General features: G+C 41.8%; 1 protein-coding gene, 1 long non-coding RNA gene and 1 other non-coding gene across 4 annotated transcripts; 2 read left to right on the forward strand and 1 right to left on the reverse strand.

Annotated features, from left to right (window-relative positions):
• The first annotated feature begins 3,585 nt into the window (after positions 1-3,585).
• TRNAL-AAG (transfer RNA leucine (anticodon AAG)) lies at positions 3,586-3,667 on the forward strand. Its single transcript has one exon. It is a non-coding gene; the product is annotated as a tRNA-Leu (tRNA).
• Positions 3,668-5,282: 1,615 nt separating this feature from the next.
• ZNF311 (zinc finger protein 311) lies at positions 5,283-17,205 on the reverse strand. 2 transcript variants are annotated; one of them, XM_012440376.3, is made up of 6 exons: positions 17,059-17,205; positions 16,619-16,700; positions 13,383-13,474; positions 12,919-13,045; positions 12,152-12,256; positions 5,283-10,026 (listed from the first exon to the last, which is right to left on the reverse strand). In XM_012440376.3, the coding sequence occupies exons 1-6, from the start codon at positions 17,065-17,067 to the stop codon at positions 8,441-8,443; spliced, it is 2,001 nt and encodes a 666-aa protein (XP_012295799.1). In that variant the 5' UTR covers positions 17,068-17,205; the 3' UTR covers positions 5,283-8,440. The 2 variants fall into 2 exon arrangements, with proteins under 2 accessions (XP_012295799.1, XP_012295800.1); XM_012440377.2 differs by lacking the exon at positions 17,059-17,205 and having other exon boundaries at positions 12,152-13,089; positions 13,383-17,050.
• Positions 17,206-17,327: 122 nt separating this feature from the next.
• On the forward strand, positions 17,328-20,589 carry LOC105708768 (uncharacterized). Its single transcript, XR_001105388.2, has 3 exons — positions 17,328-17,434; positions 18,749-18,896; positions 20,312-20,589. It is a non-coding gene; the product is annotated as an uncharacterized LOC105708768 (long non-coding RNA).
• The last annotated feature ends 4,272 nt before the right edge of the window (positions 20,590-24,861 follow it).

The raw sequence follows: 24,861 nt of genomic DNA on the forward strand, positions 1-24,861 counted from the left end.
ATACAATGGGGTGTGTGTGAGAGAGGGAGGGAGATTTGGAGGTGGGGTGCAGAAGGCCCTATTTGCACTGGGCTTTGAAGAATGAACAAGATTTTCATTAGGGAACAAAATGGAAACCAGCGTTGCGGGACAAGCGATAGGGAGAAGCAAAAGCAGAGAGCCGTGAAAACTCTTGGATTGTTCAGGACTTTGGTTTCTGAACTATAAGCCCGGAAAATATAAGTTACCGATAGGATGGCATCAAGATCTCAATTTCAAGCTTTCTGGTCATGTACAGTAAAGCTGGGATTAGAGATCCCTATGTCTGGCAGTTGCTGACAAGTCCATACAGGTACATAAGTGCTTCCCAGAAAATTTCTCAAGTTGATAGGTCCTGGGGAATTAGCTTACTTCTAAAGAGAGGACCCACTAGAGATCTCTGTTCAACTTACTGGAATCTGTGAGGATAGCTCCAAACCTCACTGTCATGTCCAGCCTATCAAACAAAGCAAACCAGTTGGACTGAAGCTGTGGGGTCCTCGGGACTGAAGTCGCACCAGCGTGAAAGGCAGTGCTCCTCGATTCCCCGAGAGAACACGTGGGGCCGGCAGTTGGATGGAGGGTACCAGCAAGTGCGTTTCCAGGGCCGGGAAAAGGGGATACGTTCACATCCCTTTTACATTCTTCCTTTTGGCCGAGGCGGGAGGGTCGCTTGGATTTCGAGATCAGCCTGGACGAAAAAGCGAGACTGCCGTTTCTACCAAAAAAAAAAAAAAAAAAAAAAAAAAAAAAAAAAAAAAAAAAAAAAAAAAAAAAGACAGGAGAGAAAAGGAAAGAAAAAGAAAGAAAAGAAAGGAAGAAAAGAAAAATCAGCTAGGCTGAAGCGGGAGGATCTCTCCAGCCCACGAGTTCGAGGCCGCAATGGGCTCGGATGGCGGCAGAGCGAGACCCTGGCTCAGTACATACACACTTTGCTCTGAGCCTGTGTTCCGTGCGCCCTTACTCTTTCCTCAGGTGCGCGCCTGGGCTTGCCCCTGCTGAGAAGCTCGGAATCACAGATCCAGCGCGGTTGGGCAGCTGCAGGTGTCGGGGCCTCCACCGCCGCGCGACTGACTCGCGGAGACTGCGGAGAAGTCCTCCTGCTCCCTTCTTTCTCCTTCGTTCTTCTGGTCCCTGACCCCTTCAGGATTCTCAGTCTGGCTCCGGGAGATAGGGACCCTCTGGAAAGAGAAGCGCTGTGGGGGTGGTTCTGCTGCGGGTCCAATCCCGCCGGCGTCCCCCGAAAACCCAAATTGTCTTTTCAGGCTTCTCTCCAGTCTCGTCTCGCTCCAGCCTTCTGCCCCCGCCCAGGTCCTCAGTGCATTCGTACATTTCTCCAAGCAGAGGCCTTTCCAGGTCCACACGAAGTTCCCATCCCGAGCTGTGAGACTGGCGCCAATGCAGTCACCGTGACACCTGCAATTGCTGGATCAGGCCGTCTTTCCCCCTAGTTCTGAGGGTGAGCACCAACCACTGGGGTGGGCGTTTGTCCTGGGTACTCAGGCCCAGGCACAGAGGAGGCATCGAGTCCACACTTGCTGAGCGAGTTAATGGATTCCTGACGTTCACTGGTTAATATAACCAGTGAAGAAATCAAATTACTTCCTTTTTTTTTTTTTTTTGAGACAGAGTCTCTCTGTCGCCAGGCTGCAGAGCAGTGGCGCTATCTCGGCTCACTGCAACCTTCACTGCCCAAGTTCAAGTGATTCACCTGCCTCCCGAGTAGCTGGGACTACAGGCACCCGCCACCACGCCCGGCTAACTTTCTATTTTTAGCACAGAGGAGGTTTCTCCATGTTGGCCAGGCTGGTTTTGAACTCTGTAGCTCAGGTGATCCGCCCGCCTCGGCCTCCCAAAGTGCTAGGATTACAGGCGTGAGCCACTGCGCCCGGCCTTCTTCCGTTTTTTGTTTGTTTGTTTTTACCCTTCTAGTTTACTGTGCAGGAATGCAAACATCAGAGAAAATCAGTCCCTACATTGATGCCTTTGATGGACCAAGATGCAGCTGATGACGCACTTAACTAATTAGCACCTAGCAGTAGGGCACCCTTGCTCTGTGTCCTTGAAGGTTAAAGCTGTCAAAAAGCGGTTAATCTCCCTCAAGTTCGGCCATTTCCCTCTCAGAGGTCTAGAACTGGTAGGAGAACACAGTCTTGATAGTGGAGAGAAGACGATTGCTGTTGTGAGGGACTGAGAGAGAGAAGCAGGCAGAGAGCCCAGATTGACACCGCAGGTGGCAGAAGAGCTGCCTCCCCTGGGCAATACGGAGAAGTGCGAGCAGGAGGAAGAGTAGGGGGTGACTACGTTGCTTTTGCTTTCTTGGAAATCTTTTATCTTAGTAATTTTCCTAAAGTAATTTACTTAGGAAATGATGTATTGCTATGAGTATTGCAACTTGTAGCATTGATGGGATATTTTTCACTTTTTTTTTTTGTGGTGAAGGCCATATGAAGAGAAAGCAGAGGGATATCTGTAGGTGCTGACCTTGAAGGCTGGAGAGATGCGGCTACGAGCCAACAAACAAGCACCAGAAGCCGGAAAAGGCCAGGGTAGGGTTTTCCCCTAGTCTCCAGAGGGAGCTGGACCCTGCCCACACCTTGATTTTGGCCCACATACTGATTGGATTTCTGGCCTCCAGACTTATAAGAGAAGACATATCTGTTTTAAGACCCACAGTTCCTAATGAATTGTTACAGTGGCCACAGGAAATTATCAGCAGGCACTATGCAATAAATTCCCAATGAACAATTCAAGTACAAGAATGTGTCAGACAGCCTAGTTTCTACTGTCGTATTGGATAAAAACATCTGTCAGCATTGATTTTAATGGAGATGAATGACAGAACAATCAGAAACTCCAGCGCTAGTTAACTTTCTTTATTATAATCTTATTTGTCTCATGATTTTTTCACAGTGCGTTTTTATTTTAGAAGAAGTCAGTCAAAATTTTTGGGCCAAGGAGACGGACGCCTGTTGCCTGCACTGAGAAGAGAAACGTTTAAGGAACAACTTTATCATGCGTTGTGTTTTATACAGCAGCAGCTACCCTTTTAAATGATTCGAATCTTGGAGTTTCACACTGAACCGTCCTGTACCTTTCGCCCAGCGGGCGTTTCTGCGGAGACCGCGGGTCACCTTGCGGATTTTCACCTTCATACATAGCAACGACTGCGCTCTTGTGCACCGCACCCCCGTTTCTCGTAGCGTATCCTCGGCCAACACCGCTCGAAACTCGCTCAGCGGCGTCGGGGCCGCAGCCAAGCGTCACTTTCCACGGCGAACCTGCGACCCACAGCGTCCCCCGGGGCCCTCGGTCCTCGTGGCCGCTTCTTCTTACCTCGGACACCAGGGACGGGCTCCTAGGAGCCGCCGTTTCCTTCCTCATGCTCCCATCATTGCGGAAGCAACACGTGGGGGTTGGGCTGGTGCTGGCTGCACAGCACCCTGGAGTTCTCTGGTGGCGCTGGGGGAGCTCCAGAGCGGAGGTCACGAGAGAAGACACATTTTAAACCCCGCGGGGTACATTTCCTTATAGTGAAATTGCAGAAAGATGCTACACCAGAAATATGGTAGCGTGGCCGAGCGGTCTAAGGTGCTGGATTAAGGCTCCAGTCTCTTCGGGGGCGTGGGTTCGAATCCCACCGCTGCCATGGGCTTTTCATTCTCACTATGGACTCTTTTAGGAGAATCCCTTTCAAAATCCTCAGTATGGATGGTTGGTTATTACGTATCAATACCATTCTTTCCCTCCTTTGACTTCTGTTTCCCAAGGAGCCAGAGATAACCGCCCCCAGAACAGTGTTCCCTCTTTATTGAGAGACCAGTGTACTCCAGGTGTCTCAGATACAGTAATGAGTGACAAAAACAAAAGAAACCTTTAATGGCACACACTTCCTTATTACTAACAAACAAATGGATGTCTGACTCTTGCAACCTGCATAACTAATGACAGATCCCACCAATTCCCCTAAAGGAATATTATTATTATCATTATTATTTTGAGACAGAATCTTGCTCTATTGCCCAGGCTGGAGTGCAGTGGCTCGGTTCACTGTAACCTATGCCTCCCCGGTTCAAGCAACTCTCCTGCCTCAGTCTCCCGAGTGGCTAGGATTACAGGCACGCGCCAACACATCCCGTCTAATTTTTGTATTTTTAGTAGAAACGGGATTTCATCATGTTGGTCAGGCTGCTCTTGAATTCCTGGCCTCAAGTAATGCTCCCTCCTCGGCCTCCCAAAGTGCTTGGATTACAGGTGTGAGCCACCGCGCCCAGCCTCAAGGATTAACTTGTGTTTGAAATCAGTTGCTGTTCTTTCTCCAGCCTCTCGGTAGTGTGCTCACTTCATGCTTGGAACCCTGGTTATGTGGCCTGGAGAAGACACAACCCTCGGGAAAGTGCCAGTGTCTTGCCTTGCCTTACAACTGCCAGACACATCCTGCCAGGTATTTTCTCTGCACTCTTCTCAGTACCAATGTCTCTGTGGGTTCCAGGACAGCCCTATCCCTCCTCTGAGCAGTTATCTCTGCTACTTCCGGCCTGTCTCTCATTCTCTAGACCTCAGCCTGGAAGTGGCTTCCCCCTGGAAGCCTTCTCTAATTTCTTTCTCTTCCTCCGTCCAGCTTCATAGTTAAAATTTGGGAGGGTACAGAGACAATACTCAAGGGAACGGCACAGAACGTCCCTGCCCCATGGAACTCAAGGTTTAGCTTGGGTCTTATGGGGATTCACAAGAATTAGACAAGTTATTGCCGTAATATGGTGCAAACTCTACTAAAAAGGAGAGAGTTTTCTATGTGTAGATTTTGAATGATGTTCCAGATTTAAGATAATTAAAAAAAATATGAATTGTATGTGAGAAGAAAGGACAGCCACAGCATTGTTCCCAGTGGTTAATGTTGAGACACAACTTTCCCTGGGTCTGTTTCTGCATGGACTGTTATTATGTATCAACCCTTACCATGTATTGTAAGCAAGCCTCTGTACTTTGTTCCCCTCTCCAACAACCAGTTTTCTGATTTTCCATGGACACCAACTAGTCTTTAATAATTCAGTGTGACTCTGACACTAACTGCAGGTAATTAGTGCAGACCCCACATGTTACGGACTCAGACCCACAACACTGTCCCCTACTTCACACACGTGGCAAGTCCCAGGCCTACCTGTACTTCCAACTGACTGGCTATAATTGGGGGTTCCCACAAATCCCTCCTCATCGTCCATAATTTGCTAGAACAGCTCACAGAACTCAGGAATACACTTCACTTATATTTACCAGTTTATTATAAAGGATACAGCTCAGGAACAACCACATGGAAGAGATGTATAGCATAAGGCATGTGGAAGGTACCTGAAGTTTCCATGCTCTCTCTGGGTGAGCTGCCCTCTCAGCACCTCAATTTGTTCACCAACTTGGAAGCTTTCTGAACCCTGTCATTTAGAGTCTTTATGAGGGTTTCACCACCATTGACACAATCCGTTAACTCAATTTTCAGTCCCTTTCCCTTCCTGAGAAGGTGGAAGCCAGGGCTGAAAGTTCCAGGTTTCTAATCAAGGCTTGGCCTTTCTTGTGACCGCACACTGAAACCATCTAGGGGCCTACCAAGGATTATCTCATTAGAACAAAAGAGGCTCCTATCCCTCAATAAATTTTAAGGGATTTAGGAGCCGTGTGTTGGGACAAGGGACAAAGACCAAATATATATATTTCTTAATATGCCACAGAGTCACCAACTAATTTTGTTTTGGACAAAAACAATTTATAGCCAGTCAGCTGGAAGTACAGTAGGCCTGGGACTTGCCACGGCAATTACTACAGCTTTAGACATCTCGACATCCGATAAAGTATGCATACTCTTTTGTTATTTTTCTTTAAAATTAACTTGGCTATTCTTGGAAGTATTATATTGCATTTCAATATAAATTTGAGAATCAGTTTGTCAATTTCCACAAAAATGTACTCAAGATTTTGTTTAGCTTGCACTGAATCTGTATATCAATTTGGGGAAAACTGACATTTTTACAACATTTAGTCTTCCAGTCTATGAACAAATGTAGTCATCCTTTCATTTAGATCTTCTGTAATTTTTCCAAATATTGTTATAGTTTTATGTGAAGTTTTTACATATTTCTTCTTAGATTCATTCCTAAGTATTTGATCATTTCTGATGCCATTATAAATGACATTTTAAAGAAAATTTCACTTTTGAAGTTTTTATTGCTGGTGCATAGAAATATAATTGTTATTGAACTTGTACTCTGCTACTTTGTTGAATTTATTAATTTTAATAGCTAATCTGTAGATTCATTTCAGTTTTCTTGATGGACAGTCACGAATAGCAATTTTATTTTTTCCTTTCATGTCTTTGTATTTTTTATTTCCTTTTCTTGCTTTATTGCAGTTAGTAAGACCTGGAGAACAATTTTTTTATTTTTTTGAGACAGAGTCTCACTCTGTTGCCCATGCTGGAGTGCAGTGGTACGATCTCGGCTCACTGCAACCTCTGCTTCCCGGGTTCAAGCAATTCTTTTGCCTCAGCCTCCTGAGTAGCAGGCACACACCTGGCTAATTTTTGTATTGCAATACCAGATACACGTAGTCAAACTACAATCCTCACCAAGAAGTGTCCCATCTTAAATGAAGTTGGCATTCTTCATTTCTTTTGCGAAGTAAAAATAATTTCATTGTCAATGTTCCTGGTAAAAATTTTCTGTTTGCATGTAGAATGTAATTAGAAAAAAAAAGTGAGTTTTACCTGATTTTTTATGTAAAATCTTTTTTTTTTTTTTGAGACAGGGTTTCACCATGTTGGTCAGGCTGGTCTTGAACTCCTGACCTTAGGTGATCCACCCGCCTTGGTCTCCCAAAGTGCTGGGATTACAGGCGTGAGCCACCACGCCTGGCTTTTGTATGTAAACTATAACTTAGACTACTCTCCAGAATTAGAACTACAGCCTAGGGTTTTAAGCAACATGTTTTACCATTCAATTATGCACCTGACCTTTGAATTCCTTCAACATTATTCCTACCAAACTTATTACTTCTGGCAGAACCTGTTCCAGTTGAGTATGTCCTAAACGTACAGACGTTCTGTAGCTTCTACTTGTGGACTGTAATTGTATCCTGGGATAGTTGCAGAACAAGATTAACGCACTGCTCATAAAGTAGTTCTTCAAAATTTTTAAGACATAACTTTTTCACTGGGTAAAAAACTAAAATTTATTCAAATACTCTCTCAAAATGTTCATTTTATGTGTTTAAGAATCAGCAAAAGACTTCTGGAAGTCAGGCTAGTAATTTCTTACTGCAAGACTGAAAGTTAATCGGGAGTTCTAAAAGCAGATGTGATGCTCACAGTGGTATTTTAAAACGACAATAGTTATGTTGAAGATAGATTGGTGAAGGTGGTGTCTGAAAGCAATCTGTCTGGATCCAATACGGAGGCCATCAGAAAAAGGGATGGATGTTAGACACTGAGTGTCCTGAAAAATTTGCTAATAAATTTGGAAGATTTCATGTCATGTAAATATTTAAGAAATAAACACTTTGAAAAATGTTGGCATATCTATAACCAAATACTTAATTTGATGGAGCATGCTTCATGCTCTTCCATATATGAACTGTTATTTGAGCAGTTTACAGTTGATTTCTCCTTATTTGTGATTTATTGCAGGCACCCACCACCAGGCCCGGCTAATTTTTGTATTTTTTAGTAGAGACGGGGTTTCGCCATGTTGGCCAGGCTGGTCTCGAACTCCTGACCTCAAGTGATCCTCCTACCTCGGCCTCCCGAAGTGCTGGGATTACAGGCGTGAGGCACCGTGCCTGGCCCTTATCTGTGGTTTCTAAACCTGTTCTTTCCCTTTTCACTTTGAATCTCAGTAATCCTGACAAAATATGGAGAAGTATCGTTCTAGCTTTATGTTAAAAAATTGCTAAAAATGATCAGTGTTTATAAATTAAAAACTGTTTTGTGCTGAACTGAGGTATAACTTCATGTCTGAAGGATGTGGTGCAAACATATGGGAATTGCCTAGGAAAGCTCGAGCATCTGGGGGTCATTTGCACAGAATTTACTAGTTACGTGATCCTGGGCAAGTTTGCTAATCTGTCTGTGCCTCAGATTCCTGATCTCATAGGGATGTTGTATGGATTTAAAAAGTTTAAATGTGTAAATCCCTTAGAATAGTGCCTGGAACACAGCAAGCACTAATAAGTGTTTATTATTACTATGAAGTGATTGACAAACTCTTGGAAGTAAATGTGCTCACTGAAAAAATAAATACTGAATAGGAAGGTAAAGGACAATGTCTTTGGAGAATCTCACAATTAAGGATCAGGAAATCAGGAATAACTAATATAGGAGACAGAAGGACCAGCCTCTTAGGTAGGAGAAACAGAAATAACACCAGCAACGTTATACTCAGGCAGTGGTCAAAATACTGACTACTGAGGTCTGAGAAACAGTTACTGGAGAGAGGGATTTCCTACTCTCATCAAGTTCATGGGCTCTCCACACTTGATGCTTTCTTTTCTTATGTCCAGTAAGATTTGAGCTCACTCTAAAAGCTTTTCCACACTCCTCACATTCATAAGGTTTCTCCCCAGTATGAACTCGCTTATGTCCAATCAGAGCTGAGCCCTGACGGAAGGACGTGCCACACTCACTGCAGGTGTATGGCTTCTCACCAGTGTGGATTCTTTTGTGTTGCCTCAGGACTGAACTATGATGGAAGGCCATTCCACATACCTCACATTTGTGAGGCTTCTCTCCAGTGTGAATTCTTTGATGATTGGTCAAGTTTGACTTCCCACTGAAAGCTTTGCCACACACTACACATTTGTAAGGTTTCTCTCCAGTGTGGATTCTCTGATGGATGGTAAGGCAGTGCTGATCTTGGAAAGTTTTCCCACAATCCCCACATTGATAGGGTTTCTCCCCAGTGTGCCCTCGTTCGTGAGCCCTGCGCTTACAGTTATGACGAAAGGCTTTCCCACACTCCTCACACCTGTAACGCTTCTCTTCAGCATGGATCCTCCTGTGTTTGGTGAGTTCTGCCTTGATGCTGAAGTCTTTTCCACACTGGGGGCACCCATAATGTTTCTTCCGCGTGTGGATTCGTTTATGTTTGCTTAGGTCTGAGCTCCGACTGAAGGCCCTTCCACACTTGCTGCATACATAAGGTCGTTCCCCAGTGTGGATTCTTACGTGTTTGGTGAGGTCTGAACGCCCGCTGAAGGCCTTCCCGCACTTGTCACATTCATATGGCTTCTCCCCAGTATGGATTCTGCCGTGGATGGTAAGGGAATACTTAAACTGGAAGGCCTTCCCACAGCAGTTACATTCGTAAGGCTTCTCCCCAGTGTGGATGAGCTGATGCATACAGAGACGGTTCCCGGTCTTGAAGGCCTTCCCACAGTCCTTGCACTCGTGAGGCTTCTCCCCACTGTGGGTTGTTTTATGTCGGCAAAGAGCTGATCTACTGTTGAAAGCCTTCCCACACTGGGTGCAGTTAAAAGGTTTCTCCCCTGTGTGGATTATCTGGTGCATAGAAAGCTGACTTCTGGTCTTGAATGCTTTCCCACACTCATTACACACATGGGGTTTTTCACCGGAATGAATTTGCTCATGGAGAATGAGATCTGAGTGCCAAATGAAGTTTTTGCCACAACTGGCACATTTATGGAGTTTCTGTGCTGTAACAACTCTATTACATGGACTATGCATTGAGTTCGGATTCAAGCTTTTTCTAAGTACCTTCTGGTTCTTTTGTTTTTTGGAGGTCCCTTCCTCCGAGCCTTCTTTCTCTTCTCTCAGTTTCTCCCATATAGGTGTTTCCCAAGGATTCTCTAATTTGACATTTTGAACACAAGCTTCTCTAACCTCAGGATCCTGGGAACCAACTTTTAGGAGACTGTTAAATTTCACCCAGTAGACTTTGCCATTTTCAAAAATCTCTTGTTGTGAACTTGCCTTCTCATTCTCAGACCATGTCTTGTCAGTTGACACTTAAACAAGAAAATACAAATGTCAGAGGAAAGGAAATAAGTGAGATGGGAGAGATAAAAAAATTTAAGCTGTTTGAAGAGTAAATAACTTTTCCACGCTGGAAAAATTACCAACGTTGTGGCCAAAAGTCAGAAAAGGCTGAAATGATGGTAACTACTGAGGTATTTTAAAATCAGTACACTTTATAAAAAAATCCTTAAAAGCCTTCTCCTCCTCTATATTCTCCTAGTTCAGTGAGTTTTTGTAAATGCTATACACCTAGTCATCTAAGCCACAAGACGAAATCATCTTCAACTCCATCTCTCTCAGATTTACCCAGCTAACATTTTACAAATTCTACCTGTGAAGAGTTACAGGGGAGGTGCTGAAATGCAGATGCAGTCCCTTTTCAAGGAACTGTCTGCTTTGCTCCCAAGAGAGTCCTGGAGAGCCATATTTCTATGTGACTCAGCCAATCTGGTTGGGGCAGATTAGATCTGTGCAATAACTGACCCAAACAAGGCTAGATTCTCTCATCCTGGACCTTAGAATTGTGATCTGAAGGTAAGGCCAGCTCTAAGAGTAGCTCAGTCTTTAGCACTTAAATTTGAGAACCAGTGGCGGTGGGATGGTATTTGGTAAAGAGGAGGGAACGTGATACCATTTGGTCTGAGAAGCAGAGGTCAATTTGCCCAGAAAGAAGGAAGCTGACCCACAAAGAAGCAGGGAATACAGCTGGAGAGACGGATCTGATGGTTTCCAGGCTCTTGTAGAGCCTGACACATACCTGCCCTTAGGTCCCATGATGCATCTGAATAATAAATAAATTCATGTTTTTCTGCTTAAGCTAGCTTGTGTTAATTCCTGTTGCTGGCAACCAAGGAGTCCACACATCTTATTAATATTATCTCTGAACTCTATCTCTTCCTCTTCATTTCCACTGCCAGTGCATTCTCACTCACTAATTGCTATTCCGTCAAACATCCTTCAGTCTGACTCCCTTCTAAGCCATCCTCTACACTGCTTCCAGGTTATTCTTTCTGAAAATCAAGTCTAATCATGTCACTTTTTAGCTTAAAATACTTCATGGCACCCCTTATTTAACTAGACAGGAAGAAAGTAAAGCATATTGTCAAGAGCCCTAGTTCCAGAGTGAGACTGCCCGGGTTCAAATCCTAGTTCTGACACTTCATAACTCTTAATAGCTGTGTGAACATGGGAGGATGACTTCACTTCTTTGCCTCAGTTGGTTTATCTATAAAATGAACTCGAGACTATCTATGATGATTATATGAGTTGATGTTTGTTAAGCACATGCCACACTGAAGTATTTTAATCAAAATTAGCTGTTACTATATGTTCAAGTTTTGTAGTTTAAATTCCTTAAGAACACTCCTCAAAAACAGAAGTCGTATCATGACCTTGCCCCTTTCTACTGCTCATGAACCTCCCCAGAGCTATTCTACGTCCTTTGCGCTACTCATACTGAACGATTCACAGTTCATATTCTTTTATTCCTCAATACTTTCTCACGTTATTCCTTCTGCCTAGAATGTCTCTCACCTGTTTCAATTTATAAGCACTGGAGTAACTGATACACAGAAGAGTGATAAATATTCCGAGCGTTTTTTTTTGAGATGGAATCTCGCTCTGTCCCCCAGGTTGGAGTGCAGTGATTCTGGCTCACTGCAACCTCTGTCCCCAGGATACAAACGATTCTCCTGCCTCAGACCTCCCAAGTAGCTGGGATTACAGGCATGAGCCAGCTATTTTTGTATTTTTAGTAGAGATGGGGTTTCACCATGTTGGTCAGGCTGGTCTCAAACTCCTGACCTCAGATAATCTGTCCATCTCAGCCTCCCAAAGTGCTGGGATTATAGGTGTGAGCCACCCACTGTGCCTGGCTTCTGAGCTTTTTTTGAGGGCCAAATTCCAAAATCTATTAAATAGGTTGCAAAGAACCAATTAAATAATGACAGAATAATTGCCCGAACAGTTTGTCACTGTTTCAGTTTTCTTTTCTTTAAGTTTCCTAAATGGGTTTCCTTTCTGGGCTCTTTGGGCCGAACAGTCCACCGCTGAGAATGTTCCATACCATTGTCACATGGAAGATCAGAAGGGACTGAAAGCTTCTCTATTACTCACCTGGGTAGGAGCAGCTGAGGGACTCCCTGTCCTGTGGATCCTGAACACAGGGCTCCACTCCTCGCTCCAGATGAGAGATTAAAGGAGGTTTAGGAACTGGAAATCCTGGTTGAAGAGAAGAAATAAGTGTGCAGAGTAACATATACCTTAATGCTTAGCCCTGATCCTTCTGTCTGCATATGGAAACAGGAAAGAAATGTTAATTTAGGTAGAGAAAAGGGTTTTTCAGGGGTCTTGTAATCTGTAAAAGAACATGTTTAGGGACTTTTTCAGAAAAGTCACACTCAAAGGCAAAGAGAAGGTTCTGGGAAACAGTCATTTGGGTGTAATTCCCTGTTTTTTTTTTTTTTTTTTTTTTTTTTTTTTTTTTTTTTTTAAGGAGAATAGGAGTCTATACAGGAAGACTACCAGTCTTAGGTACCTAGAAGGCAGTTCATGACTAGGAGCAGAATACAGAACATGGGATAAAACAATGAGAGGCATGAGGAAGCAAAAACCCAGGGCAAACAGGAGCTAAGCGTCTCCTTTTCACCCAGGCAGAGTCTCATTCTGAATCAGAAAACAGCAACTATGTTAGCCAAAAAATTATCTTACTATGTAACAGAGGTGACTCAAAACTCTAATTTTTGGGTAAGATCCTGATGATAAAATATAAGGACTCTGACTTTCAATGTGAGACCCCACGTACATCAATAAATAAAGCAATTAAATTAAAAAAAAAAAAAGAAGATAGAAAGCATTAAGTCAAGTGCAGGAAAGGTCCTTACCAAGTGATACCATGTTCCCATAATTTTCCAACATCACATCCTTATAGAGATGCCTTTGAGCGTAGGTCAGACACTGCCACTCCCTGTCAGTGAAGTTCACAGCTACATCCTCAAATGTCACTGACTCCTGAAACAATATGCTCCTGCTATCCTGAAGGAAACGCCAGTTTCCTCAGGAAACAGAGGCAAAAGAAAGGAATTTGAAAGGAGGAGTTTATAGAAGTGAAAGTCTGTTACCGTTTGCTGGATATGTACAAATGTGATGAAAGGATGCATGGGTTTTGATAGTAAAAAGTCATGAAAGAGAAAACCCACAAGTGGTTTATCGTGCAACAAAATGTTCCTTATGAGAGAGAGAGAACCTTGATTTAGGAGTTGCACAGCCAGAGAATGCAGTGAAAATAAGGCCATATTTTGGGGGTAGTGATATATTTTCAGGGAGAAGGAAAGGGGCCTCAGCTCACTTGGGCCTGGTTCATCAGTGTAATATCTGCTTGTGGCAGGTTTCCTTGGCTTCCATCTTTAGTGAGGGCAGGATATTGAGCGGGTGATAGAGCTGAGGGAAGATAAACAAGCCAAGAGTCAATTTAGCACAGTATTAATGAAATCTCCTGCATTCATCTTCTCTTCCTCAAAGGTAGAAGCTTATACAGTTCTAACCTAGGGCTTCAGGCTACTGCCTTACAGTATCCTTCCTCTTCATTATTTTTCTAGTCTCAGCTTCCAGTGTTGGGTATCAGGCCCTGGCATGGTAGCCAAGACAACTCTTGGAAGTGTACTCTCCTCATCTCTCACATCCTCTGTTTTCCTGTGGTCTTTGTCCTGGAATAACCTTTCCCCCTCCCCAGCCAGGTCTGGTAAAAAGGCCCAAATCACTGACTCCCAGGTTTTGGATAACCTTTCTTCCTGTATTTGAATACTGAAGTCATTTCCTCCAAAATACTTGGGAGTAGAAGGAGGGTGAAAGTGTGTGTGTGTGTGTGTGTGTGTGTGTGTGTGTCGGGATATGTTGAATATAAGCATCTAGAGATAGGACCAAAGCTTATTTCTTCAGGTAACTTAATAGCTGGTCTACCTCCAACTAGTTTGTTATATATTTTTTCCCTTATTCTTATGAGAAGAATCATTCTTTCCCTGATTTTGCACGTTTTTCTTAATTCCCTAGTACTAAGCTGTCCTCCCTACACCAATATAGTATAGCACACACAGCATTTTAAAATGCAAAAGAAACTTTATGAATAATGTCCAAGTGTTCAGGTATAATCTATATGATTGGGTGAGAAGTGGTTTCATATTACTAATTAATAGGGCCTTAGTTTATTCCTTGCAGGCTAGCTCAATCTTTCCAGAGGTTCAATGTTTAAGGTGCCTATCTTTTTCGATAGTTTATCAACACATCCCCAAGTCCGAATCTGAGTAACTGCTTTCTGCTATTAATCACCAGAAGGGTCAAAGTAATCTATTGATAAGATTTTAAGATCACCCATTGGCTTTAGACCTCCAAGACTATCATTCCATTTTTACCAAAAGCTGATTTTTTTTTCACTGAAATTGCCCAAGAAGACTCTTGTTTCATTTCAGCTACTTGCAACTTCTAACCAAGACGAAGGCTACATCTCAATTGTGGTGGCTCCATACAGTTTTTCCACTGTCTTGCCTAAAAGCTCCAAGTTCCGTTATAACTATGTGTCTCAAAAAGTCTAAACTCACCTGGATAGCACACAACTCACAGAAGATACGTTTGTGCCATATTAATGTTACATAACGGTTCTTTTCTTTATATCATTAACACAATTAAAGCTCTCTATCGGATGTTTTCAACCATTATTTATTTTATTATGAATATTTTCAAGTATATAGAAAAGTCAAAAAATTATATAGTAAATATCCATATACCAACAACTTACATTCTACAATTTATGTTCTGCAGTATTTGCTTTATCACATACTTATCCATTTATCTATTCCTCTATCAGTTCATTAACATATTTTATTTTTTGAATCATTTCAAAGTAAATTGAAAGCATTAGTACACTTTGCCCCAAACACTTTAACATGTATATCACTAACTGGAAGTTTATATTTGTTTACCTTCTTTGTTTGGGTAAAATTTACATATAATGAAATGCATATGTCTCAAATGTATCCTTATAGACACTGTGACAGAAGCATGCCGCTATATGACTCCAATTCCCCTCCATCTACGTCGCTCCTGGTTTTTACCATATCTCCTTCACAACTGGGAAAGTCTGTCACTCATAGTGATTCGTAAGCTTTATTTTTAGCTTTAGAAATTGAAAGTTAAAAATGAATTTAGGAAAGAGGTTACATGAAAAAGCAACATAAAACTTTTTGTTAAAGCAATATACATATATTTTGTGGGATGAGATTAATACATTTGTACTGTATTACATGATATGCGGCTGTAGATTTTCTGATTCTGAAAATCTACCACAGGAGATTTCAACACCTTTTGAGAAAAAGAGGACTGGGAGACTCGTGCATCTAGTTTAGCAATAGCTAGTATCTTCTGTTTCTAAATTTATAAAAAAAGTTACGTTCTATATTAGTTCTCATTTATGATCTCTTGTACAGTAGACATTTCAGGATTCCTCCTATGGAGGTCTCAACATTGTATCTAGAAATATATTTTATTTTTCTTGTTGCAGGTAACATATACTAAAAAGCTTACTTTGGAATGTGCCTACTCATCTGTCCAGAAGTCTATGCCTTTCTGGTACTGATTTGGTGACTCCTGAATTGCTATATACCATTTCCTAGGTTGCACCTCCAACAGCAGCATTTTTTGTTTGTTTGTTTGTTTTTAGACAGAATCTCACTCCGTTGCCCAGGCTGGAGTGCAGTGGCATGATCTCGGCTCATTGCAACCTCCGCCTCTGTGTTCAAGTGGTTCTTCTGCCTCAGCCTCCTGAGTAGCTGGGGTTACAGGCGCGTGCCACCATGCCTGGCTAATTTTTGCATTTTTAGTAGAGATGGGGTTTCACTATACTGGCCAGGCTGATCTTGAACTGCTGACCTCAAGTGATCCACCCACCTCGGCCTCCCAAAGTGTTAGGATTACAGGCTTCAGCCACCGTACCCAGCCCACTAGCAGCTTTTATACAAATCTTAACCACTTTTCTTCCTCACATACGCCACCAAAGAGCACAAAGCTTCAATGAGAAAACTATTGCTCCTTCTTTTGTCACTGCTTTATTTTATGTTTCAGAGATATCTATACATCATTTAAAAGTATCAGAGATCCAAAAAGGTCTGCAGAAGTAAAATTGTATATATTCAAAGTTTACATGTTGGCAAAATAATGCTGGGGTATGAATTACTGAATTATACCACAAGTTTTATAAATGTAAAATATTATGTATAAATATGTATGACATTTACCATATATCTCAAGTTATATACATAGTAAATGTCTGGCTGCATTGAATTTCTTTGATAAATTGCTTTGTAGAATCTTTTATAAATTTTTGATTTTTTTCAAAATTTAAGATACCGGCAAAAACGGAATATTTAGTTCTGCTAGATATCGATCCAAGTCTAGCATAGAAACAAAAGAAGACTTTTTATAAATGCTCAATAACGATCAGATTTTTGGGCTCCAGTGTGGCATTTTCCATTCTGTGTCCTTACTCCATTCTCAGCTGCCATGACTCCTGCCACAATCTCCTGTGTACCTCACCTCTTTTCTGAGGGAGCTGGGTATCCTGGGGGGTCCAGAGCAGCCGGCTTGGTGGTCCTGAACTCTCATCCAACAGCACAGCCTATTGCAAGGCACAGAACGAATTCAGGGAAGTTAACGAAGGTGAGAAAAATACACAGGAAGACCCAAGTAACCATATAGTTCTGTCCATGGAAACTGTCTCTCAGAAATACCGAAAGAGGGGAAAGAATCATGGACTCAGTTCCTAACATCTTATGAAAACTAGAAATGGCATCCAATTACTCTCTACAACTACAAAGCTTTAATGATCACCAGGTCAAGCAGGAAAAAAAATATCTGGGAGACCTCCAACAGCATCTAGAGTCGGACCCATCACCACTTGCACTGCTTTCTTTCTTTCTTGGACTCACATCTCCTTCTTCCTCCTTGTGATTTATCACAGACCCTCCTCTTCTTACCTCCCGCATCTTTTTGCCCAGGTTTCTTTCACAGTCTTCTACCGCTGCCCTGTTATCTTCCTACAGGTCAGATCGAGTTCTCAAACAGGTTGTGAAGTGGCTCCAGATGTCAGACTCCTTTGGAGAACACACGTACAGCAGATCCACTTCCTAGTCCGCCAAATGCGTTTTCCGGCGACGTTCTAGGAAAGGCGCCAACTCGCTGGTCTCCGCGTTCCCTCAGGCTCTCCTCCGCCCTCCTCCTCGCGGCTCAGCGTTCTAGGAGTTTGCGCGCGTTGAAAATCTAGGTAGAAACGGATAGAAGTTTTGTGACAAATATATGAAAAAATTACTTTTAAATATTAGCTAAGAACACAACGGAATGTCTTTTTCAAAAGTAAGTACTATTTTAAGCCTGTGCAGAAGTCGAAAGAAGAGTATAATTAACCCTCAGATACCTATCGTTCACGTTTCACAATACATGAAATACTTGCTTCATCTGTCTCCATTTTTCCTGCCGAAACGTTTTAAAGCAAACGCCACGTATGTTACTTTTAACTTCATTATGCATTTCTTTGCAAAAGGATATTTTCTTACAGAATCACAATATCATTATCACATTTAACAAAATATTTCCTGGTTATCATCTAATATCAAGTCCATTATATTTCCCTAAATATATACGTATGCTTCTTACATTTGTTTTCTTTTTCATTGAGGATCTGAAGTCCATGTTTTAATTTGGGCATGTGTCTTAATTTTTTAAAAATTCACATCTGGGCCGGGCACGGTGGCTCACGCCTGTAATCCCAGCACTTCACGCCACACATCAGGAAGCATATAATGTTTTTGATGCTAAGATTGACTAACGGGTTTAATACTTGATAGTTGAATCCCTCCATGTAAACTTACCCGTCGGCTTTTAATCTGATACATTCGGTCACTCATGATTTTTGCCAAAATTACCCATTTCTTCAGAGGTTGTAAAATTGTAATTTTTCTAATTCAATTTTTTTTTTACATTTATTAGTTAGAATTCCTCTATAAAGAAAAACTTTTCTTCATAATTTTAGCAATTCAGGGCTATTTGGTTATCCTGAAATGTAGTTTGTACAGGAAAGACAGACTTTAATTTTCAACATAATTACCAATTTTCAGAAAAAGCAGTTGTGCCTTGGTGCCATCAGTGGTGACCATCTTACAAAATGTGATGTGATAGCCGTCCTACAAAATGTCTGGCTGGGCCCTATTGTCCAGCATTCACATCCTTGTGTAGCCACTTTCCATAGTGTATCAGGGTTGTTTTGTGTGACCAATGATCTGGTAGGAGTGATGCTAGGTGTTTTATTTTTTTGTTTTTTTGAGACAGAGTCTCTCTCTGTTGCCCAAGATGGAGTGCAGTGGCGCAATCTTAGCTCAGTGAAATCTCCACCTTCTGGGTTCAAGTGAGTCTCCTGCCAAGTAGCTGGGACTACAGGCACACACCAGCATGCCCAGCTAATTTTTGTATTTTTAGTAGAGATGGATTTCACCTTTTTGGCCAGGCTGGTCTTGAGCTTTTGGCCTCAAGTGATCTGCCCGCCTCAGCCTCCCAAAGTGCTGGGATTACAGGCATGAGCCATTGCACCTGGCCGATGCTACATTCTCTCTAATATTAGGTTATACAATAATCTATGGCTTCTGTCTTGGTCTCTTTCTCTTCCTTTCTTAGATCACTCACCCTTGGGAAAGCCAAATGCCATATTGTAAGGAGAGACCCATGTAATGAGGAACTGAAGCCTCCTGCCAACGGCCACATGAGTGATTTTGGAAGTGGATCTTTCTACGTTAGTCAAGCCTTCAGATGACTGCAGCCCCAGGTGATGTCTTGGGTGTGACCTTATTATAGACCCAGAACCACCAGCCAAGCTGCTTCCAGATTTCTGGTCTGCAGAAACTGGGGAATGGCTTTGAGAGAGGAAACTGCAACAGATGTTTGGTTCTAAGTTTTAGGATATTGTTGTGCATCAGTTGATAACTAGTGCAAATTTTTTGTTTTCTCTTTTTGCATATCAGTATGAACACATGGATTTAAAAAATACATTCAATGAGTCTCATTCAATTGCAGTTATTATTATTTTTAAGGTTCAAATTATTTCACATTCGATCAGTGGGAGTCCGTTCATTTTATCTCCTGTGTCCTTTTCATCCAACTCTAAGTGTTTTTGATAGCTTTTTTCCTTTATGGCAGGATAAATGTTTCAGACATATTTCTTACATTTCCTGCCTCAGACCTGGAATCAGCCATTTTTCCAAGGTGTTCTGGTGCTTTCAGTGGGGTCAAAGATTGCATACCTTTGTGAATAGTCATGGTTTAACTGCTTTGAAAATGTATCAAAATAAAATAAAGTTTGCTTAACTTTTTGCCCACCTCGGCCTTCCAAAGTGCTGGAATTACAGGCATGAGCCATGGCGCCTGGCCACAATCCTCAAATTTTATAAAATTTTATTCTGGTCTAATGGAAATTGGCATTTAACCAGAATGATCCCTAAAGTAGTAAGTCTATAATTTTGTAAATGAGTTCAGTAAATACTGTGTAAAGGCACTGACTGTGCAAGGAGCTACAGGAGAGATGCTATGCGTGGTCATTGACCCTTCAGGCTGACTGGGTACAGTCTTTCTTCTCAATATTAATCTACTTAACAGTATTAATGTCCAGTTCACATATTTTTGTGCTGAACATTCATGAAAGACTGCTATACCCTTTACTGTTATAAAGATACTTCCACAGTACACCTTTAGTTATACTTTAATAATCTAGTTCCATTGAGACATTTATTTACACTATTTGTTCTTGGCTAACCACAATCGCTTATATAATATCTCCTAAAAGATTTACTACTGGAATTTTGCCAGGGATCCATGTAAAATTTTTCTCCATGTTAATCCCACAGTTCACCTTCTTACTTTTTGAAAATTTGGGTATTTTTCCAAGTTGGGCATCTGTTGCACTACTCAAAAATGTCCTTCAGGGGTCCTGTGGCCAATCCTCCTGAGTTTAAAATGCTTTAAGCTGGGCGTGAATACTTGTGCTTATTTATGGCAAATAGTTATTCCTTTACTACCTTCCTTACGTAAATGTTTATTGTACCATTCTCAACTTAGAGGTCATGAGATTTGATGGAGAAATGAAAGCCTGATTTTGTTAAGTAATTCTCTGCCCCGTGGAGCTTACACTCAAGTAATTCTAATTAACTTGTGCTTCCGTCTTCTTTTTCTCTTTCTACACTGAAGAGGATACATTTCATATTCAAGCTAATCTGTTCCCCCAAAATGATAAGAATGTAACACTGGCCAAGCTGTGATTCAGACAGTACAGCTTTCTGGAGTCTGCAGGGCTAAAGGGAAGAGTCCTTCGCGATCCTAGAAGGGCGAAGCACGCGTTACCATGGAGACTGCAGAATGGAAAAGCGTTCGGTTTCTTGTCTACTATCCGCAGATGGGGTCGTGATTCCTTCGACCTCGCCGCGGAGAAAGGGGCGGGAAGTCTTCGGACTATACTTCGGCCACACCTCGGGGAAGCTGAGGCCGCGGAGCAGGTCCTCGTGGAGGGTGGGAGTCCGGGCGGGGAAGCCTCTCCTGCTGGAGCTCTGGGGCGGGGCGGGGCGTGGAGGTGGGTAGAGAGGATCCCGCCTGCAGAAGCATCTTATTTTTATCCTCTTCTCGGCTGTTTTTCTCTCCTCCATTTGTTTCTCCTTCTTTAAGCCATCCTTTAATATTAAACATTAAAAAATATATTTGGCAAACTTTTAAAAAACATTTTATTTATTATACTTTAAGTTCTAGGGTACATGTTCAGAATGTGCAGGATTGTTATGTAGGCATACACTTGCCATAGTGGTTTGCTGCCTCCATCACCCCGTCACCTACATTAGGTATTTCTCCTAATGCTATGCCTTGGCTTTCTGTTCTTGTGTCAGTTTGCTGAGAATGATGGTTTCCAGTTTCATCCATATCCCTGCAAAGGACATGAACTCATCCTTTTTTATGGCTGCATAGTATTCCATGGTGTATATGTGCCACATTTTCTTTATCCAGTCCATCATTGATGGGCATTTGGGTTGGTTCCAAGACTTTGCTGTTGTGAACGGTGCTGTAATAAACATATGTGTCCATGTGTCTTTATAATAGAATGATTTATAATCCTTTGGGTATATACCCAGTAATGGGATTGCTGGGTCAAATGGTATTTCCATTTCTAGATCCTTGAGGAATTGCCACCTTGTCTTCCACAATGGTTGAACTGACTTATGCTCCCACCAACAGTGTAAAAGTGTTTCTATTTCTCCACATCCTCTCCAGCATCTGTTGTCTCCTGATTTTTAAATGATTGCCATTCTAACTGGTGTGAGATGGTATCTCAATGTGGTTTTGATTTGCATTTCTCTAATGACCAGTGCTGATGAACATTTTTTCATATGTTTGTTGGCTGCATAAATATCTTCTTTTGAAAGGTGTCTGTTCATATCCTTTGCCCACTTTTTGATGGGGTTGTTTTTTTCTTGTAAATTTGTTTAAGTTCTTTGTAGATTTTGGATATTAGCCCTTTGTCCGATGGGTAGATTGCAAAATTTTATCCCATTCTGTTGGTTGTCAGTTCACTCTAATGATAGTTTCTTTTGCTCCTAAGTTTAATTAGATTCCATTTGTCTATTTTGGCTATTGTTGCTGTTGGGGTCTGTGAGAACGGCACATCTGCCGGGGTTTCTTGACCCGCAAGAGGGTCCCAATACCTGGAAGAGAGAGCGTGGAAGAAAAGATAGAAAAGCTGGATCTGGAGGACTGAATGGGGAATGCCCAAATCAGCAGTTTATTCTGTACACAGGGTCTCATTATATACTTTTCAGCCTGCAGTGGCTGACATCAACATTGTGAGATTACTTACAACAAAAGGAGAATAGAAAGTTACAACATCACGAGTCTGGGATTCAAGATAAAACTAGTAAAAGGAGAAGCATACAATCAACTGTCTTAAAGATTGATCCATAAGTGATAAAACAAACAGGTGACCTTTTTCAACTTATCAGATAATCCAGAACACAAAAGCAAGATCCTTTTTTACAATGATCGAAGCAAGCTACAAACCTTAAAGATAACAATTGCAGATGTCATGTGAATAGTCACAGGGTTCCGTGATATTTGGTAAACAAAGTCATAAAACTAGCTCAGAGCAGGTACTTCAAGAAACACAATGCCTTGTAAAACCACACAGCCTTCACCCAGCCCTTAGGTCAGTGGACCAGAGAGAAACTTCTGCAAACTCAAGCTTCTTTCAATTCTTTCTTTCCCTTAGCTCGACTGCCTCCAGGGGGGAGAAATGTGTGTGGGCTCAAACTCCATTATGACGGGGACACTTAGGGGTCTCTACGCTGGAGCGATTCCCACATGTTGCCATTGCTTTTGGTGTTTGTTTTGGCTATTTTTGCCATTGCTTTTGGTGCAGAAGCTCTTAAGTTTAATTAGATCCTATTTTTCTGTTTTGGCTTTTGTTACCATTGCTTTTGGTGTTTCTGTCATGAAGTTCTTGCCCATGCCTATGTCCTGAATGTTTTTGCCTAGGTTTTCTTCTAGGGTTTTTATGGTGTTAGGTCTTAAGTTTAAATCTTTAATCCATCTGGACTTAATTTTTGTGTAAGGTGTAAGGAAGGGCCAGCCAGTTTTCCCAACACCATTTATTAAATAGAGAATCCTTTCCCAATTGCTTGTTTTTGTCAGGTTTGTCAAAGATCAGATGGTTGTTTCTGAGGCCTCTAGTCTGTTCTATTGGTCTATATCTCTGTTTTGGTACCAGTACCATGCTGTTTTGATTACTGTAGCCTTGTAGTATAGTTGGAAGTCAGGTAGTATGATGCCTTCAAATTTTTTTTTTGTTTGTTTAGGATTGTCTTGGCTATGTGGGTTCCTTTTTGGTTCCATATGAAGTTTAAGGTGTTTTTTTTTTTTTCCAATTTTGTGAAGAAAGTTAATGTTAGCTTGATGGGGATAGCATTGAATGTATAAATTACTTTGGGCAGTATGGCCATTTTCACAATATTGATTCTTCCTAACCATAAGCATGGAATATTTTTCCATCTGTTTGTGTCCTTTCTTATTCATTGAGCAGTGGTTTGTAGTTCTCCTTGAAGAGGTTCTTCACATTCCTTGTTAGTTGTATTCCTTGGTATTTTATTCTCTTTGTAGCAATTGTGAATGGGAGTTCGCTCATGATTTGGCTCTCTTTAAGTCTGTTATTGGTGTATAAGAATGCTTATGATTTTTGCACATTGATTTTGTATGCTGAGACTTTGCTGAAGTTGCTTATCATCTTAAGAAGATTTTGGGCTGAGACGATGGGGGTCTTCTAAACATACAATCGTGTCATCTGCAAACAGATGATTTGACTCCCTCTTTTCCTAATTGAATACACTTTATTTGTTTTCCTTGATATTTGGCAAACATTTGAATAGAGCATGCTTATTCTGGGTCAGGGGTTGTTTTAAATGTTTTATGTGTGTTAACTCATTTAATTCTCAGATAGTCCAATGGGGTAGGTATTATCATTATCTCAATTGTTAGGTAGACAACCTGAGGCCTGGAGAAGATAATAAACTTGCCCTCAGTGTCACAGCTCTTAAGCTGAGGATGGGAAACCCAGGCAGTGTGGTGCCTGCATCTGTGCTTTTAATTACAACTGTAGACTGGCTTCACCAATCCTAAAACTCTGATCAGAGCTTTAACTTTTTTCATCTCTGCCAACATCTTTTCCCTTCAGACTGCTCAGTTCTTGTGGAATATTTAAGGTTTTTTTTTTGAGATGGAGTCTTGCTCTGTAGCCCAGGCTGGAGTGCAGCAGTGCAATCTCGGCTCACTGCAACCTCCACCTCCCGGGTCCGGTTCAAGCAATTCTCCTAACTTAGCCTCCCAAGTAGGGGATTACAAGCACGAGCCACCATGCCCAGCTAATTTTTGTATTTTTTAGTAGAGATGGGATTTCACCATGTTGGCCAGTCTGGTCTTGAACTCCTGACCTCGTGATCTGCCCACGTCAGCCTCCCAAAGTGCTGGAATTACAGGTGTGAGCCACCGTGCCCGGCCATAATTTTAAATTTTTAATGTGGTACTGTATCCGTTCCTGGCTTCTTTTCTCTGACCTTTTCTTGCAGGCTGATTATGCGAAATGCAGAACTTAGCCTCTGAACTTTCCTGGTCTCTAAAGCCAGGAAGAGCAACAGATACAATGCAACCCTTACTCTCGGCTCAAAATGTCAACTACTCTGGAGAAGACACTTATCTTTGCTCAGTGTTCACAGAGGGTTGGTTCACGTGAGGAGGCCTATGCTGAGGAGCAGGGCCTGGATATTCTACCTAGAGAGAGACAGGACTGGATGTGGGTACCTGATTCTCCTAGCAGAGAGGTCATAAGAGTGAAAGTAGAGGCTGTGTGTACACTAGCCAGGAGGGAGAAACGATGAAAAATGTGAATTTGTTAAGGGTTAAGAGAAAAGGGGTAAGGTTCCTTCATTGAGATTTTTTCTTTAACCTTTTTGTTACTGATGATACTGTGTTGCTGCAGTCTTTATTGTTGCATGCTTTTGTCAAAAAGACTATGAATCCTTTGTCTTCTTTTACAATACAATGAAAATTGGATTCTTCCTTTCTAGGTAGTCCAGCGAGATTGCTCCTTTATCTCTCCTGGGTTTTAAGTTTAACATCTGAATAATATTTTATTTCTTCCCTTTTGATGATATTCCTACATCTAGGTTTTATCTAGAAAGGGCAGAGCTAGCCACATGAGACTTTGACAA

The sequence above is a fragment of the Aotus nancymaae genome, unplaced genomic scaffold, assembly GCF_030222135.1.
Source record: "Aotus nancymaae isolate 86718 unplaced genomic scaffold, 86718_ANA_hifiasm-v0.15.2.pri h1tg000051l, whole genome shotgun sequence".
NCBI classification, from domain to species: domain Eukaryota; kingdom Metazoa; phylum Chordata; class Mammalia; order Primates; family Aotidae; genus Aotus; species Aotus nancymaae.